Genomic DNA, 14,106 nt, shown 5'->3' with positions numbered 1-14,106 from the left:
CCTGTTCCTCGGGCGTCTATAGTGCCCACCCTGTGCTGATAGGTCTCAGGTAAGACCACCTGTCATAACTGTCTATCAGGCCCGCCCATATTATGTGTCTATCAGAAGAAGTTTGCTGATCAGACATTGGCCTGCTTTCCAATTGGCCCCTGGACTTTAATAGGATCCCAGGTACTCTGTTGAGGGATTACGGTTCCAAACTTACGACTTCGGCCAGTCTCTTTGTCCTCCAACCATGGACACAGCCGTTTAGGGGGTCGCGCAGACCCACAGGGGCGCCATCAAAAGATTACATCACATCCAGAGGAAGAAATCATTGGTTTCAACTTGAAGGGGAAGACGGCTGTTGTTTGACTGGCTGCTTGACGGGAAGACTGTCATCTCTGGGAAAAGGATTATCTCTTCCTTCCATACTTTATAAATCACATTTTTTCTCACATTTCCACTGGCACTATACTCCACTGATTTGGATGTAAAGACTCTTTTTGGCACAATTTCAGCAACTATTTTCAAAGAATTTGGATTATCCTCTGAGGTCGATTGTGTCCTTTTACCTTCTCAGGGATCTGTCTACTTATCCCATCCACCTGGAACAACTTAGATGAGCTCAACCTGCTTATAACTCACCTGAGTGCAAGGCCTGCACCCACCACTGTTTATTCCAACGGCCTCATTTGTGTGACGCCGAAATCATTCTCTTGTGAGCTGTTTGGTTTGTCTCATTACAAGTAGCTGACTTCCTCTGGATAGACTCCACTTTTCAGCCGAATTCATCCAAGTTTCATGTCTTACGCCTCTCTCTTCTCTTTGTGCTGATCGTTGCATGACAGAGAGCCATGACGCTGCTTAAGATGAAGTTCAACCAGCAGAGGCGGGTGCGCCTGGCCCAGGGCCTGTGGCTGCTGTCCTGGCTGGCGGTGATGTGCGGGGCCTTTATCTTTTGTCTTGGCGTTTACATCAAAGTAGAGCTGCTTCGAAGGTCCGAGGTACAGAGAAAAATATATCCACTTGGATGCAAACATGTACTTCAATGAAATGTCAACTAGAAGGCCGAGGGGGGCACTCTAGTGTAAAGACAATCAATGCATTTTTTCAAAGTTAAACAAGTATACGATTATATTCTCAGACTTTGGCCTTTCAACACAGTCGTTTACTGAGTATACTTTGCTGTTGTGTGTTTGTTCCTTTTATTCAAACTTTGTTTGATCAACAAATGCAAAGAGGATAAAATACAAGCATAAACATGCACGCTAATGAGATTAAATCGTGAGGGTGCAGCATGCAAGCCTTTTCCCTTCTTAATCATTAACACTTAGTGTTTATTGATTTCTGTCATTTTATTGGCACCACGATCAGCAAGCAAAGATTAATAAGAGTCTATTAGAGTGTTTATTTTTGTTTGAACCATCTTATACAGTACCTGCTGGCCTTAAGTATTGAGCACTGACTGATGTGGACAGATTGGAATAATTGACTCCCACTTGGTTACAAATGAAAATGGGGGGGGGATATTAGCAAATTATTTCAAATATTTACTGATGTCCAATGAAAGAATTAGATTGTTTAACCCATCACCCAGTTTCTGGGGTGATGCGATGTTTGCTGGTGTGAAGCATTGGCAGGTTTTCCACTGTGAGCATAAAAATGGCATCAGGAAGCTGAAGGATTTTAAACAGAGATTCACAAGAGCGTAATCCTCCTCTCTACTGGGTGGACGAACAATGCCGGTTATACGGGTCCACATGGGGTGTGGAGTCTGTTTTTTGTCCAGAGCAAGAAGCAGTGATTATTTCTCATAAAACCCTGCTTGGCTCTGTAGATATTAAAGGAAGGTGTTAGACGGAGCAGTGCTGCCTCTAAGTGTTCAACAGTAATCTTAAAACAATAGGGCAAAGGCAAAGGTGCTTTGTGGCAGGGAGGCTTTTGAGAACTCACTTAATGATATCAGTCCATAATTAACTTCCTCTGTAACTGGGGCAGTGAATTACATCTATCATCTCATTATCATAAGGGTGTTGCATCCAGCATATCAGTGTCTAATCGAATCTCTCGCCTGCCAAGTGGTTTTTAGAAAAGATAACGCTAAATTAATGCTCTTTTATTACCTGCTAAAGTGCGTGGAGGAAATTGCAAGATGACCAGCAGTTGGTAGGATGTCTACTGTTATCTCTGACTGTGCTCCCTGTTTTCTCGAGGTGATGGACAACACAGAGATCCATGTGGTCCCCAACATCTTGATAATGGTGGGCCTTGCCTCCATCGGCACCAACTGGGTTGCCACCCGGGTGTGTCAGGACTCCCTGGACGCGAGCCGCTTCCCTCGCTGGAAAGTCCTCCTGCTGGCCTGGTTCGCCGTAGCCGCCCTGCTATGCTGCCTGCTGCTCATAGTGGTGGTGCTCAGCTATGCTCTGCAGGGACGTCTGGAGGAGTCCCTGAAGGTAAGGGGTCACAAGTCTGGGTCAGTTCGCTGCCTGAATGGAGGACTGTAGCTCCCAAGTGGTTTGGCAAAGAAAAGGGTTCATTCTGCCATCTTTGAAGAGCCAGTCAATAAAGTAAATTTTTCAAACAACTCTCAGCTTTTTCTCCAAACTCATCCAAAATGAAGACTTCTTCAAATATTTAAGAAAATTTGTCAGTCAATTAATTAACACTTTGTATACATTTTACAAAAAAAAACCCCAAATCATCAATTTCCTATACAAGGTTCCTCCTGTTGATCGCTGTTGTGGTGGTGCTGGAGTGGATCCCAGCTGCCATATGCTGAGAGGCTCGCTGCGCCCTGGACAGATTGCCAGTCTGTCACAAGACCACACTGAGAAGGAAAACAAAAAAAAACAAGACATGCATACTCTATGTTGGTCAGTTTATAATCATCAGTCATCCTTTTACATCCTAAGACCCCAGCTGAGATTCAAACATCTTGCTTTGAGCTGACAGTGGCAACGACCAATGTGTGCTCACGTGAACATTGTGTAGTCCATAAAACATTAAATCCTTCCAGTAATTCATTGTCAATAATTCCACATGAACACAGATTTTTCCCTCTTTACCGTCAGGTGGGACTGAGGAATGGTATCCGGTTCTACAAGGACACAGACGTGCCCGGCCGCTGTTTTCAGAAAGAGACCATCGATCGTCTCCAGATGGAGTTTACCTGTTGTGGAAACAACAACTTTAAGGACTGGTTCGAGGTTCAGTGGATCAGTGGCAGATTTCTGGACTTCACTGCCAAGGAAGTCAAAGAGTGGGTGAAAGACAGTAAAAAAGCACATTATGAGATGTACCGAGTTTAAATTGTAAGAGAGGAAACTAAGCTGATGATGGGTAAAGAGGAGAGACAGCAGGTGAGGTCTGAAGGAGCGACAGATGAATGTATTTCACATCCACAAAGGTCAAAAACTATGTTACAGATAGGGAGGAAGAATGATGGGATGTGTCAAGGAAGAAGTGTACTAAAATAGATCTGGCCTTTACTTTTCAAGACAGTGACTGAAATTGATAGAAAGGTTACAGTTGCTGAGAAAAGCTGGTCAAAGATGAAATAAGTTAAAGGGCATGAGCAAAGTGAGCGGCGGTGACATGATGACCCTTATATCGATGCAGCGCATCACAAAGTCAGGCCTTTAACTGCCTTTAACATCTTCTGTGTGTTACCTCCTCTAAGATGGATTCACTATTTAACTTCTGCTCTCCCTTTTCTTTCTACTCCTCCCCCCATCTGTCTGTCTTTTTCATCTGTGTCTTGACACACTGTTTGCCCTCCTGTCCTTTGTCTGCAGTCGTATCCGGAGTAATGTGGATGGCCGCTACCTGTTGGATGGTGTACCTTTCAGCTGCTGTAACCCCGCCTCACCTCGGCCCTGCCTGCAGTACCACCTGACAGATAACCATGCCCACTACAACTATGAGTACCAGGCCGAGGAGCTCAACCTGCACAACCGCGGCTGCAGACAGGCTCTCACCGACTACTACATGGGTTTGATGAATTCAACTGGTCCCGGTGTGCTGTCAGTCATTTTAATTCAGGTGGGAAACCTGGAGGGCGAGTGACATATTTTCAATAATGTATCAGGCTAAACTTTGAACTATTTGATTCTGCTCTGACAACAATTAATTTCAGGATTTGCTTACGGTTTATGGTGTGTGGATATCAGCCAGTTCTGGCAGTGAAATGGCAAATTAAGCCATATTTTCACTTATTATGGCCAATATCTGATTTATGTGCCTTAATTTGGGCAAAAATACAGACCCTGTTTAGATTTAGCATCCAGAATTGAGCCAATATTTTGATTTTGGAGCTCAGTGCTGTTCCTGGACATGTTAGTATTTACTCTTTTCAGTCATATTTAGCTCCCAACTGGGCTAAACCATTCTGGCAATCTAGTCATGGTCAGACACACTATATATATATATATATATATATATATATATATATATATATATATATATATATATATATATATATATATATATATATATATATATATATATATATATATATATATATATATATATATATATATATATATATATATATATATATATATATATATATATAAAATAGCAGAAATAGTTCAATTAATCTCCACTGCTTCCTTCAGCTAGCTTTAAGTGCTTAGTGATGGAAAAAAAAGTATACAGAGAACAGAATTGGTGCTCGTCTACTGATGCATCTGCTGCTTATGACAACAGAGGGAACAGCATATCAACGCCTGGCTTATAATTAAACATGCATTGTCACCTCTATTCAAAGTCATAGTATTGATGGCACATTCTTTTCACAACACCTCAGGCTGCATCAGGACGCTCAAACACGTTTGACAGAGCATGCTCTCTGCCCCTGGCTAACCACACGATCTATATCTCTAAATTTAACAGCTCAGAGTAGTGGTTCTCTACTCCACTTTGGCAGAAACAGATGGCTGCCATGTTTCCAAGGCATCAGGCTTAGCTGAACAGTGTCTGTTTTTTAACCTAAGGCCTTGTTCTGTCCCAAACCCCGCGTAGCATCATTCTGTACACCTCTGACAAAAACTAAAACAGAGGATAAAATATGTTATGCAGCATTGACTGTGTCCCAAATCCATCCATCCATAATCTATACCTGCTTATTAATATTTAGGGTCAAAGAGATCTGCTGGAGCCTATTCCAGCTGTCTTTGACCACAAGGCAGGGGAACATCCTGGACATGTCATTAGCCACAATCTAAGATTCCCAAACTTTTATTGTAATAATTAAATTGTTAAATGATGATCGCCTCCTACATGTCATATATATTGCAAAAGCACAATGACGTTTTCTGTTTTGGTTCTGTCTTCATAATATCCTCTTTCTGTCCAGATGTCAGTGATTCTGAGCATGCGGTACCTGCAGACTGCTGTGGAGGCAGCCATGGAGCTGGAGAACCCAGAGGAGGAGGAGAGTGAGGGCTATATCCTGGAGAAGGGCGTGAAGGAAACCTTTGAAGATGTCAAAGTCAAGGTCCTCACCCTGCTAGCGTTTGGGCAGGTTGAACCCGCTGAAGGGGAGGATGGCGATGAAGACGAAGAGACAGAGAAGGCTGGCTCTCCAACACCGAGCTAAAGCAAGAAATTATTTCAATATGAGCTGTGGAGAAAGGGAAACTGGGGAGGGAGATTTTTTTTTTTTTTTTTTTCCAATGTGTCGTGTGACGTGGTTGGTCTCAGGTAGGGACACCTGTTTTGACACGGTAGGCTTGATTTACGCTCACCCAGTGCAGCAGCCTCAGCTTCCCTTGTGGTCGCCCAACCAGGGCAACATATAGGGGTCCTATCGGGCTCTGCACGGACACCGAAACAACCATCTCCTCTGTGAAGAACCTCGTGAACCACCAGAATCTGCTCAGGAGATGTGTAGTACTTATTGTTTTGTCTAGAAGAGAGTACTTCCAGTTTTAACAGGTGTAGCTTAAACAAATAAACACACTGTTTTGATTTGAACAGTTTTGGCTCAAATTTTGTAAAGTTGCAATCAAGCTAAAGTTTATGCCATGTGCACTGTATTGTTCACCTCACAGCTGTAGAATTTGTACTGAACTGCAATGAAATGCTTCAGAACCTGTTACACTGGCAAAAGCACACAAATCTTATATTAAAATAGAAGTTTTTGACTGCTTTGTAGTGTCGGCTTCCTTTTGTACAAGTGATACAACAGAGGCGGGTGTAAACTGACAGTGACTTATCTCAGTTTAGCAAGGAAAGTTGGATTAAGTACGAGTGTTGTGTGTGTGTGTGTGTGTGTGTGTGTGTGTGTGTGTGTGTGTGTGTGTGTGTGTGTGTGTGTGTGTGTGTGTGTGTGTGTGTGTGTGTGTGTGTGTGTGGTGCCCTATATGAAGCTGTCATCGTGTCTCTTCTGGCAGCTCTGAAACAATCTCATAATCCTGGTGTAGTTAATCCCAGAACTGCTGCACCAGCTTTATCAGCAGCATACAGGAACGCACTACTTCATGCAGCGACAGCAACAGCACACTGATGCAACGTCTGGGAAGTTATTCCATAAAGCTGAACAGTTTTTAAATGCTTTTGATCTGCAAATAACATATCATGGTGATCTGTCCTAGCTACAGGTGTACCCAATGTGTTTCGTCTTAAATAAAATATCTATGACAGAATCATTTCAATGAATGTCTTATTTGATCCCTGACGAACAGGAAAAACATCACAGTGGTGGCCCAATGATGTTTTCTCTCGTGGTTAAACACACACAAGTAGCAAGTAGTATAAAGAAATAAGGCTGAAAGTTTAGTTCCAGGCTCACAACTTTAAAAAAATATGAATTGCTATGATTTTACTATAACACATGCTTTTAAAGTGCATGTATCAGGTTTTATTTTTTTGTGTTACTCCTTCACTGATCTCTTTGAATATGTATCTTTATGTCAAAGCCGGACGCACAGCAAAAGACAAGTCCTGTTTCTTCTTTCTCAAAGAAATAATGAGTTTCATGGCCTTTGGTTGATGCAGCAAAAATAGCTTCCCAAATCTCCCAGGCTGTTTGAGAAGAATCAACAAGTTCCCATAACGTGTTAAAATCAGGCCAGGCAGGTCAACTGCGAGTCTTTTGCTGACTTATGGAACAGGTGGACACTTTGACTCCCTGCATAAAGATAATGGGTTTACAGAATGGTGAAGACCTGTTCGTGCATATCGTTTGTAGAAACTGTCAGAAACTGATAACTAATCAACCGTTCACCAGAAAAGATCCAGTTAATTCATTCTCAAGCACAGCAGCCCATACCTGAAACCTGTGTCTATTCATGATGCAGCTCAGGCTTTCCCATCTCCTACACCAGATGACCCCGGTCAAAAATAGATTTAACAAATCTATCTTTGACTATCTCTTGTTCGACTGTGAATTTTACTCAGTGGTCATTGTGCTTCATCCTTCTTTCCACTGATCGAGTGTCACGTTTATATAACACCTTAAATAGAGCTCCAATATTGGAGAGTAATAACCTTTTTTTGAGTTTACATTCAATCTTTCTAAGGTCTTCCTTTTTTTATTCTCACATTTATTTCTACATGCACATTTCAGATATTTTTCAGATTTTTCATCTGACTGATGTTTGTTTGTTTTGTCATTTTTGAGTTGAAAGAGTAAGTTACATTTTCATGCTCACTTAACCTGAGGAAATGGAGCTGCCTAATAATTGTACGGCATTATCACACACATTACTACAATCTTACTCATTATACCATGAATATCACTGATCACATAGAGCTCAGCCAGCATTTCCATTTGGGCCCCATCTGGATTAAAAGTGCTCTACTTGGGTAAAGAGGGGGCTTAGGCTTGAAAAGGGCAAGCAGCATGGGTCTCATACAGTTTAGTGCAATGGACTACAAACGGGAACCCTATATATTAGGTCAATAAGGGATACAAGTGGACTAAATGAGTATGGGCTAAGAAGAGCGTAAACTGTGTGGTCCGAATAGTTTTAGTAACATAGAGCCTTCATTAGAAAATGAGCCAGTAAGGTTGCACCTAAAAACCACATAGATCTCATTTCGAGTGGTCCATTTACAAGTATGGTCTCTTGCCTTGGACCCATTTATTTGGCAACATATAAATCCTGGCTGTAAATGAGCATTAAACGTGGTTTGAAGTTGGAAATAAGGAAAAGGTAAGAATATTTGTGTGAGCTCCTCCTAAGAACTGCATTTCACTCTGATGATTGTTTAACTACTATGACACAATTTAAGACCTCTGGGGCCACAAACATTGGATCCTCGTTTTCACAGGATATCTATCTATCTATCTATCTATCTATCTATCTATCTATCTATCTATCTATCTATCTATCTATCTATCTATCTATCTATCTATCTATCTATCTATCTATCTATCTATCTATCTATCTATCTATCTATCTATCTATCTATCTATCTATCTATCTATCTATCTATCTATCTATCTATCTATCTATCTATCTATCTATCTATCTATCTATCTATCTATCTATCTATCTATCTATCTATCTATCTATCTGTGTGTGTGTACGTAAAAAAACGAATACCGTCAATAAAATGAAAGTCATTCCCTTTACAACCACCAGAGGTCACTGTTGCACAGGGTTTGAATCTAACCTGATTAAATGTTTTAGCAGAAAAAACTCAAACTTTGAGTTGATAAACTAAACCCCTTCTCACTGTTTTCAGCAACACGTGTGATCAATAACTTGTGCAGACAACAACAAGCATAATATATTTGTTTAACATCCTATTTCTTTTTTTCTAAAAAACATAATACTACTAAGTGAAAATGAAATAAATCTTCTGCACTGCCTCATTAAATAGAAACGTTTTTTAATGTTTATAGTCTTAAAGCATTTGGATAGTATGTTAGATGACGTGTAGAGGGTGTGTTTAAAAAAGCACAAGATGAGCGTTTTGAAAAAATTCCGGTGCGGTTTTGCAATGAAACTGACAGAGTCAGAGAGGAAGAGAGCGAGGTGGAGGGAGGGGAAGGGCCGCAACAAATGTCAAACTACTTCACTTGACGAAAGATGGATTCTCGCTCTTTGATTCATCACAAATATAGAGCTGATCATATTTTGTAATTAGCTGTCTACTGCAGTGGTTCACAGCCCTCGTGTCACAACAATGGACTCTGACATTAAGGAGATAATAGAGGAATTCATGGGAAGTGCGCTGGCGCAGTGGGTATGTCATTTATCATTTGTCACGTTGAGTTACACAAAAAGATCGCCATTTGTAGAGGCAGAGTGAGTGGAAAAAAACAGCAGGAAGAAGTAGAAAAGTGCAGACATCGGCCTTGGCTGGTGTCCAGGTATGCATTAAAAAGAGGAGAAACAAAATCACACAGGGCTGTTATTTTCACGTGTGACATATTTTACGGCACTCTGGTTTACAATTCGAACCACACAGATAGAGTTAAAAAATTGAACTCGAATAAATTGCAGAAATGGTCCTGATAATGCCTTCTTGCTATTGTGGACGGAAAAACAACCATTCTACTTCTCCTTTTGGCAGCTTCCCTTGCTTCCTAATGACTTGCTTTGTTTCTGTTAGTCTTGACACTTCCGTGTCCTTGGGGCTGAATATGTGAAGAACACAAACCTATCTTATCCACTTCACATCAAGAGTTGTTGCACCTGTAACTGAGAATTTCCAGTTGCCTCAAATAAAACTAAGCAGATTTTTATTGTTATGCTCAGTATTCATTTTTTTTCTTTTTTTAATATCTTTTTATTTCACAATAATTTTCACAATTCACATTTTCACATGCATGATTTCTATTATACCCACATTCCTACCCTCCCCATAATTACCCTAGGGGAAAAACAAAACAAAACATACATTAAGGGAGAACAAAATTAAATAAATATTTAAAAAAATACAAAAAAAATAAAAAAATATATAATGGCAGCAACAGCGATATCAAACTCTATATATATATATATACCCATATATACATACAAACATACATACATATAAGGCACAAGTTTGAAAATAAAGATACTCATTGGTCCCCTTTGGAAAATTTATCCAGTTTGGGAACCAAAATTCTTGAAAAATATGAGCACGGTTGTATTTTTCTAAAGTTAATTTTTCCAATGGTAAAAAAACTGAAATTTGATTTAAAAAAAAACTTGAAAGTTGGAGGGGAATCATTTTTCCATTTTTTTTTTTTAAATATTGTATAACTTAATGAACTTTTTGATGACCTTCTCGTCGATTGTTGCCCCCTTTCATTTAGGGAGCCTTCAGTTGGCAGTGGTTTACAGTTCATTCATGTTGTTGGATACCGGCGGCCACTTCTCTTACACCATGTGGCACATGGTGTCGAGCCACTCAGCCTCACCCCATCAGCTGAACTAGCTCAACAGTGTAGTTTTAGAAGGTGCAGGTGGGAAAAACTCATTATATTGCAGTTTGCATTGGCACAACTTGTCATAGCAGAGAGAAAGAGAGAGGGGGGGGAGTGGTAAAGAGAGAGAGAGAGACCTTGGCTGCATTCCTGCTTGGCTGCCTTTCACTGTGAAATGCTTCCCAGTGTGAGAGCACAGATCCCACCTGTTCAGACAGGTGCAGCGACTCAAGTGGCTTCCTGTGTGGAAATGTTTGCATTTCCCCATCTCCTTTGTCGCCCCGTTCTCTTGTTTATTTTCTGCTGCTGTCTCCTTGTTTTTGTCCACCTCTCACTTCGCACTTTCAACCAAAAAAACGAGCACACGCACATACACATACACAGAAAACACTCTCTTCTGGTCTCTCGCAGGTGCAGCTTTTTGAGAACATGGTGGAGAGTGAGGACAATGTCCAGCTGAACAATCAGTACATGGAGGTGAACTCAGTTTCCCAGAGTGCCCGAGACCGCTACATGAGGCTTACCGATGGGATTTTCCTCAACGAGGTCATGAGGATCATGTAAGATTAATAAAGATTTTCATCTTCCATTGTCTTGCAGCCCTGCAAAAGCTGCAGAGAAAGTGACCACTGGGGGGGAGGAACAGCAAACAGCAAACCATCCATGGATGTTTTTAAAATGGACAGCAGATTTAAAGAACGCACCCCACTCGAATCAAAGACATTTTCTTTAATGGGCTCTCTCGCCTCATAAATTTGAAACTGTTGTAATGTCTCCAATACCACAATATAATTTAAGAGGTGTTTGGAAACACGAAACCCCAGATAACTTTGAATCGATGATAAAATGAGTGAAAGCCGACCTTGTTTACAGCTGAAGATGTGCTTTGAGGTATTATAGCAGTCATATATAAATGGCGGTCAGTGGGAAATGTTATTTTAGGGCCAAAGCTAATGACACCAGTCATCCACCATGAACTTTATTGCAGGCGAAAAGGAGAACATGCTATGTAAAGCTATAGCAGAGATATAAGTCTCCACTGGCTTCCTCACCAGAGAAAGCAGTCATCTTCCCTCTGTATGTGTCATAATCTGAGTTGGTTTGTTCTCTTTTTTGGAAAGGGTATGTAAGTGCATGTTTGTCCCTGCCTTGCAGACCAGAGTGCATGAATTTAGTGATTTTCTTTCACTGAACAATTCAGCCGAAACGCCTCCTGTAAGAGAGGGCAAATGTTTCACTGCTTTCCTGAGACGGAGGGATCTGTTTCGAGGCTCAAAGGGCTCTGTATTAGGCTGTGCTTTCTGTTTTGGCTGTTTGTTTTTGGACTGAAACCCTAATGCTCTGAGGCACCATGATGGCGTGGTGGTTAGTATTGCCATCTCCCAGCCAGAAGGTTCCTCATTCAAATCTTGTATGGGGCTTTTCTATGTAGAGGTTCTTCCTGTGTCTGCATGGATCATTTTATTTTGGGGGTATTCTAGCTTTCTACTGCATACCATAAAAAAACATGTATATGAAGCCAATTGTTGATTCTACATAGTAGTTGATCAGTAGTTGTGATCATGCATGGTGGACTTATGGCAACTTATCCAGGGCCTGCCCGCTTGGTGCCCGATGGAAGATGGGATAGGACCCCACTTCCCCTACAGCCCTGACAATATAGAAAATGCAGCACTTAGTCATTTTTCTAAAGTTGTATATTGGAACCAACAGCTGGTCCTCAATGATAAAGACTACAAAAACAACAAAAAAAGTTAAATTGTACATTTAGCAACAAATGTTATCTTGGTAACAAACAAGCAAACTTCAACCTTATACCGTATTTTCTGGACTATAAGCCGCTACTTTTTTCATAGGTTTTCAACCATGCGGCTTATACAAAGGTGCGGCTATTCTGTGGATTTTTCTTCCACCGCTCGGGCGCTCTAACCGGAATTAGAATAAAAACTAAAACAAAATAAATGCAAAGAAGAATACGCTACTTCTTCTTTAGCAGATAGAAGTAGGTAGAAGCAGATTTCAAACAGATAAATAGATAAATAAATACTGGTTATTTTCTCTTGGTTCTGTCCAGTTTTAATCAGCAAAGTTGCTGCCGTGTTAAAAGACACTGTTAGGAAAGGATCTATTTAGGTACAAACATGTACATCATTTACAGTTCAAAATGGTTCTGTACATGTAGTAAATGTCTAATCTAACAACATAAATATTTGCGGCTTGCATATCTTTTTTTTTAAATAGAGCGGATGCGGCTTATATACAGGTGCGGCTTGTATATCTTTTTTTAACTGTTTTTTTACAAATAGAGCGGATGCGGCTTATATACAGGTGCTGCTTATAGTCCAGAAAATACGGTATATTCTCCTATATTCATGTTTGCTTGGTTCGGTTTAGCTATTATCTATGAAGATAATGATCTTAAAGACTGTGGGACAAGTCTATAATACTGTGACTGACCACTGAGAAAATCACATCAGTTACTGGAGGCCTAGTGTAGTACAGCTACAGTGGTTCATACATCGATTATCAAATAAAGGCGGACCATGTATTAGGTCACATGGATCACTGTCTGGATCACTGAACAAACAAATTGATTGGTATTATTTCTTATTCAAAAATACCTCTAATAAATGACCCCCCCCCCAACTTACGTTGTCATGCTAAATCGCCAAAACCTGATGTGGAACTCAGTAAATCCTTATATCCTCTTTTTCTTTGTGCCACGGCACAGTCTCCCAGAGTTTCAAGCGTGGCAGCAGAATCTTAATGTTCTTTCCCTGCACAATGTGATGTAACATTCATCACATTCCCTTTCATAACCTCACATTGTTCAGCAGCTTGTATGAAAGAATGACATGGATATGTGACCCACAAACTTCCTGTTGATCATGAAATGGGCTTCTGCCCACATGCCATCTTGTTAGTCATTTTATACAGAATTTCATACCTTTTATGTTTGAATCTCAGCATGACAAAATCTTGAGTCTATGATCAGATGGGATGAGATGTTAGTATTTGCTGAGCAGCCTCGTAATAACCTGAGCCGTGTTGTTTAGGCAAATAATTGCATGTGGGTTCTTGCTGCCTTCTCAAGCTCATTAAGATTGTATTCACCCTCTTCATAAATGAACTGTTGCATAAGAAAGAGACATGGTGCTGGGCTGTTTGATCAAGCTGCAGCAGACGACACACCACAATGTATGTTTGTTTATTTCTCTCTGTGTGTGTTTGCATAGAGATCCAAACCCCAAGGTGGAGCGTCTGTACAACGGCGACAGAGATGACCACATGCTGAGAGTCCAGAACTTCTCTATTTTAAATCGACACCTCCGAGCCTTCTACCAGGTAGGGGAGGGTCCGAGGGAGAAAAGGGGGATATTGAAGCGTTTGATTGAATCTTCGGGGGGGAAATCAAAGAAGATTCCCTGTGAGTCAGCAGAGCAGAGGGGACTTCTCATGAGTTTCCACTTACAAATGATGAATGGAAACCATTGGACGAGCAATCATCTTAGACTGCAAATTTGAATAGCCTTAGATAAAAAAAAAAAAAAAGTGACCAATGCCAAAAACCTTTAACTACATTTTACAGCATTTTTAGATTATACTTTATGTTATCGTTTACACATAATTGGGACAATGGTATGGAAAACAAAGATCCATTTCACACTTGCACATTTTTCTTTTTGTCAAAGAATGTTGAGTATGAATGAGGGTCACTCACGAGTATCCTGGTATCATCTCATTTATAAATGCCA

General features: G+C 40.6%; 2 protein-coding genes across 3 annotated transcripts in view; both read left to right on the top strand.

Moving 5' to 3' along the window:
* Positions 1 to 190: 190 nt before the first annotated feature.
* On the top strand, positions 191 to 6,243 carry rom1b (retinal outer segment membrane protein 1b). 2 transcript variants are annotated; one of them, XM_061725580.1, is made up of 7 exons: positions 191 to 472; positions 563 to 700; positions 831 to 986; positions 2,196 to 2,438; positions 3,057 to 3,244; positions 3,780 to 4,026; positions 5,342 to 6,243. In XM_061725580.1, exons 3-7 carry the CDS (start codon positions 837 to 839, stop codon positions 5,582 to 5,584), a joined length of 1,071 nt encoding a protein of 356 aa, XP_061581564.1. In that variant the 5' UTR covers positions 191 to 472; positions 563 to 700; positions 831 to 836; the 3' UTR covers positions 5,585 to 6,243. The 2 variants fall into 2 exon arrangements, with proteins under 2 accessions (XP_061581564.1, XP_061581563.1); XM_061725579.1 differs by having other exon boundaries at positions 191 to 700.
* A 2,722-nt stretch (positions 6,244 to 8,965) lies between these two features.
* Positions 8,966 to 14,106, top strand: part of ccdc88b (coiled-coil domain containing 88B) — a 58,870-nt gene continuing 53,729 nt past the window's right edge. The window contains exons 1-3 of the mRNA XM_061725578.1: positions 8,966 to 9,183; positions 10,763 to 10,911; positions 13,588 to 13,696. Coding sequence (XP_061581562.1) covers positions 9,124 to 9,183; positions 10,763 to 10,911; positions 13,588 to 13,696 — 318 coding nt within the window. The 5' untranslated portion in view covers positions 8,966 to 9,123. The remainder of the gene's footprint in view (positions 9,184 to 10,762; positions 10,912 to 13,587; positions 13,697 to 14,106) is intronic.

This window comes from Cololabis saira, chromosome 7 (assembly GCF_033807715.1).
Source record: "Cololabis saira isolate AMF1-May2022 chromosome 7, fColSai1.1, whole genome shotgun sequence".
Classification (NCBI taxonomy): domain Eukaryota; kingdom Metazoa; phylum Chordata; class Actinopteri; order Beloniformes; family Belonidae; genus Cololabis; species Cololabis saira.
This window is presented reverse-complemented; position numbering and strand designations above follow the sequence as displayed.

Excerpts from the sequence above, each read along its gene's own strand:
- rom1b (XM_061725580.1), top strand. The coding sequence starts at position 837 with ATGACGCTGCTTAAGATGAAGTTCAACCAGCAGAGGCGGGTGCGCCTG. Across the intron at positions 2,439-3,056 it reads GTCTGGAGGAGTCCCTGAAG|GTGGGACTGAGGAATGGTAT; the intron begins GTAAGGGGTCAC and ends CTTTACCGTCAG. Across the intron at positions 3,245-3,779 it reads ACTGCCAAGGAAGTCAAAGA|TCGTATCCGGAGTAATGTGG; the intron begins GTGGGTGAAAGA and ends CTTTGTCTGCAG.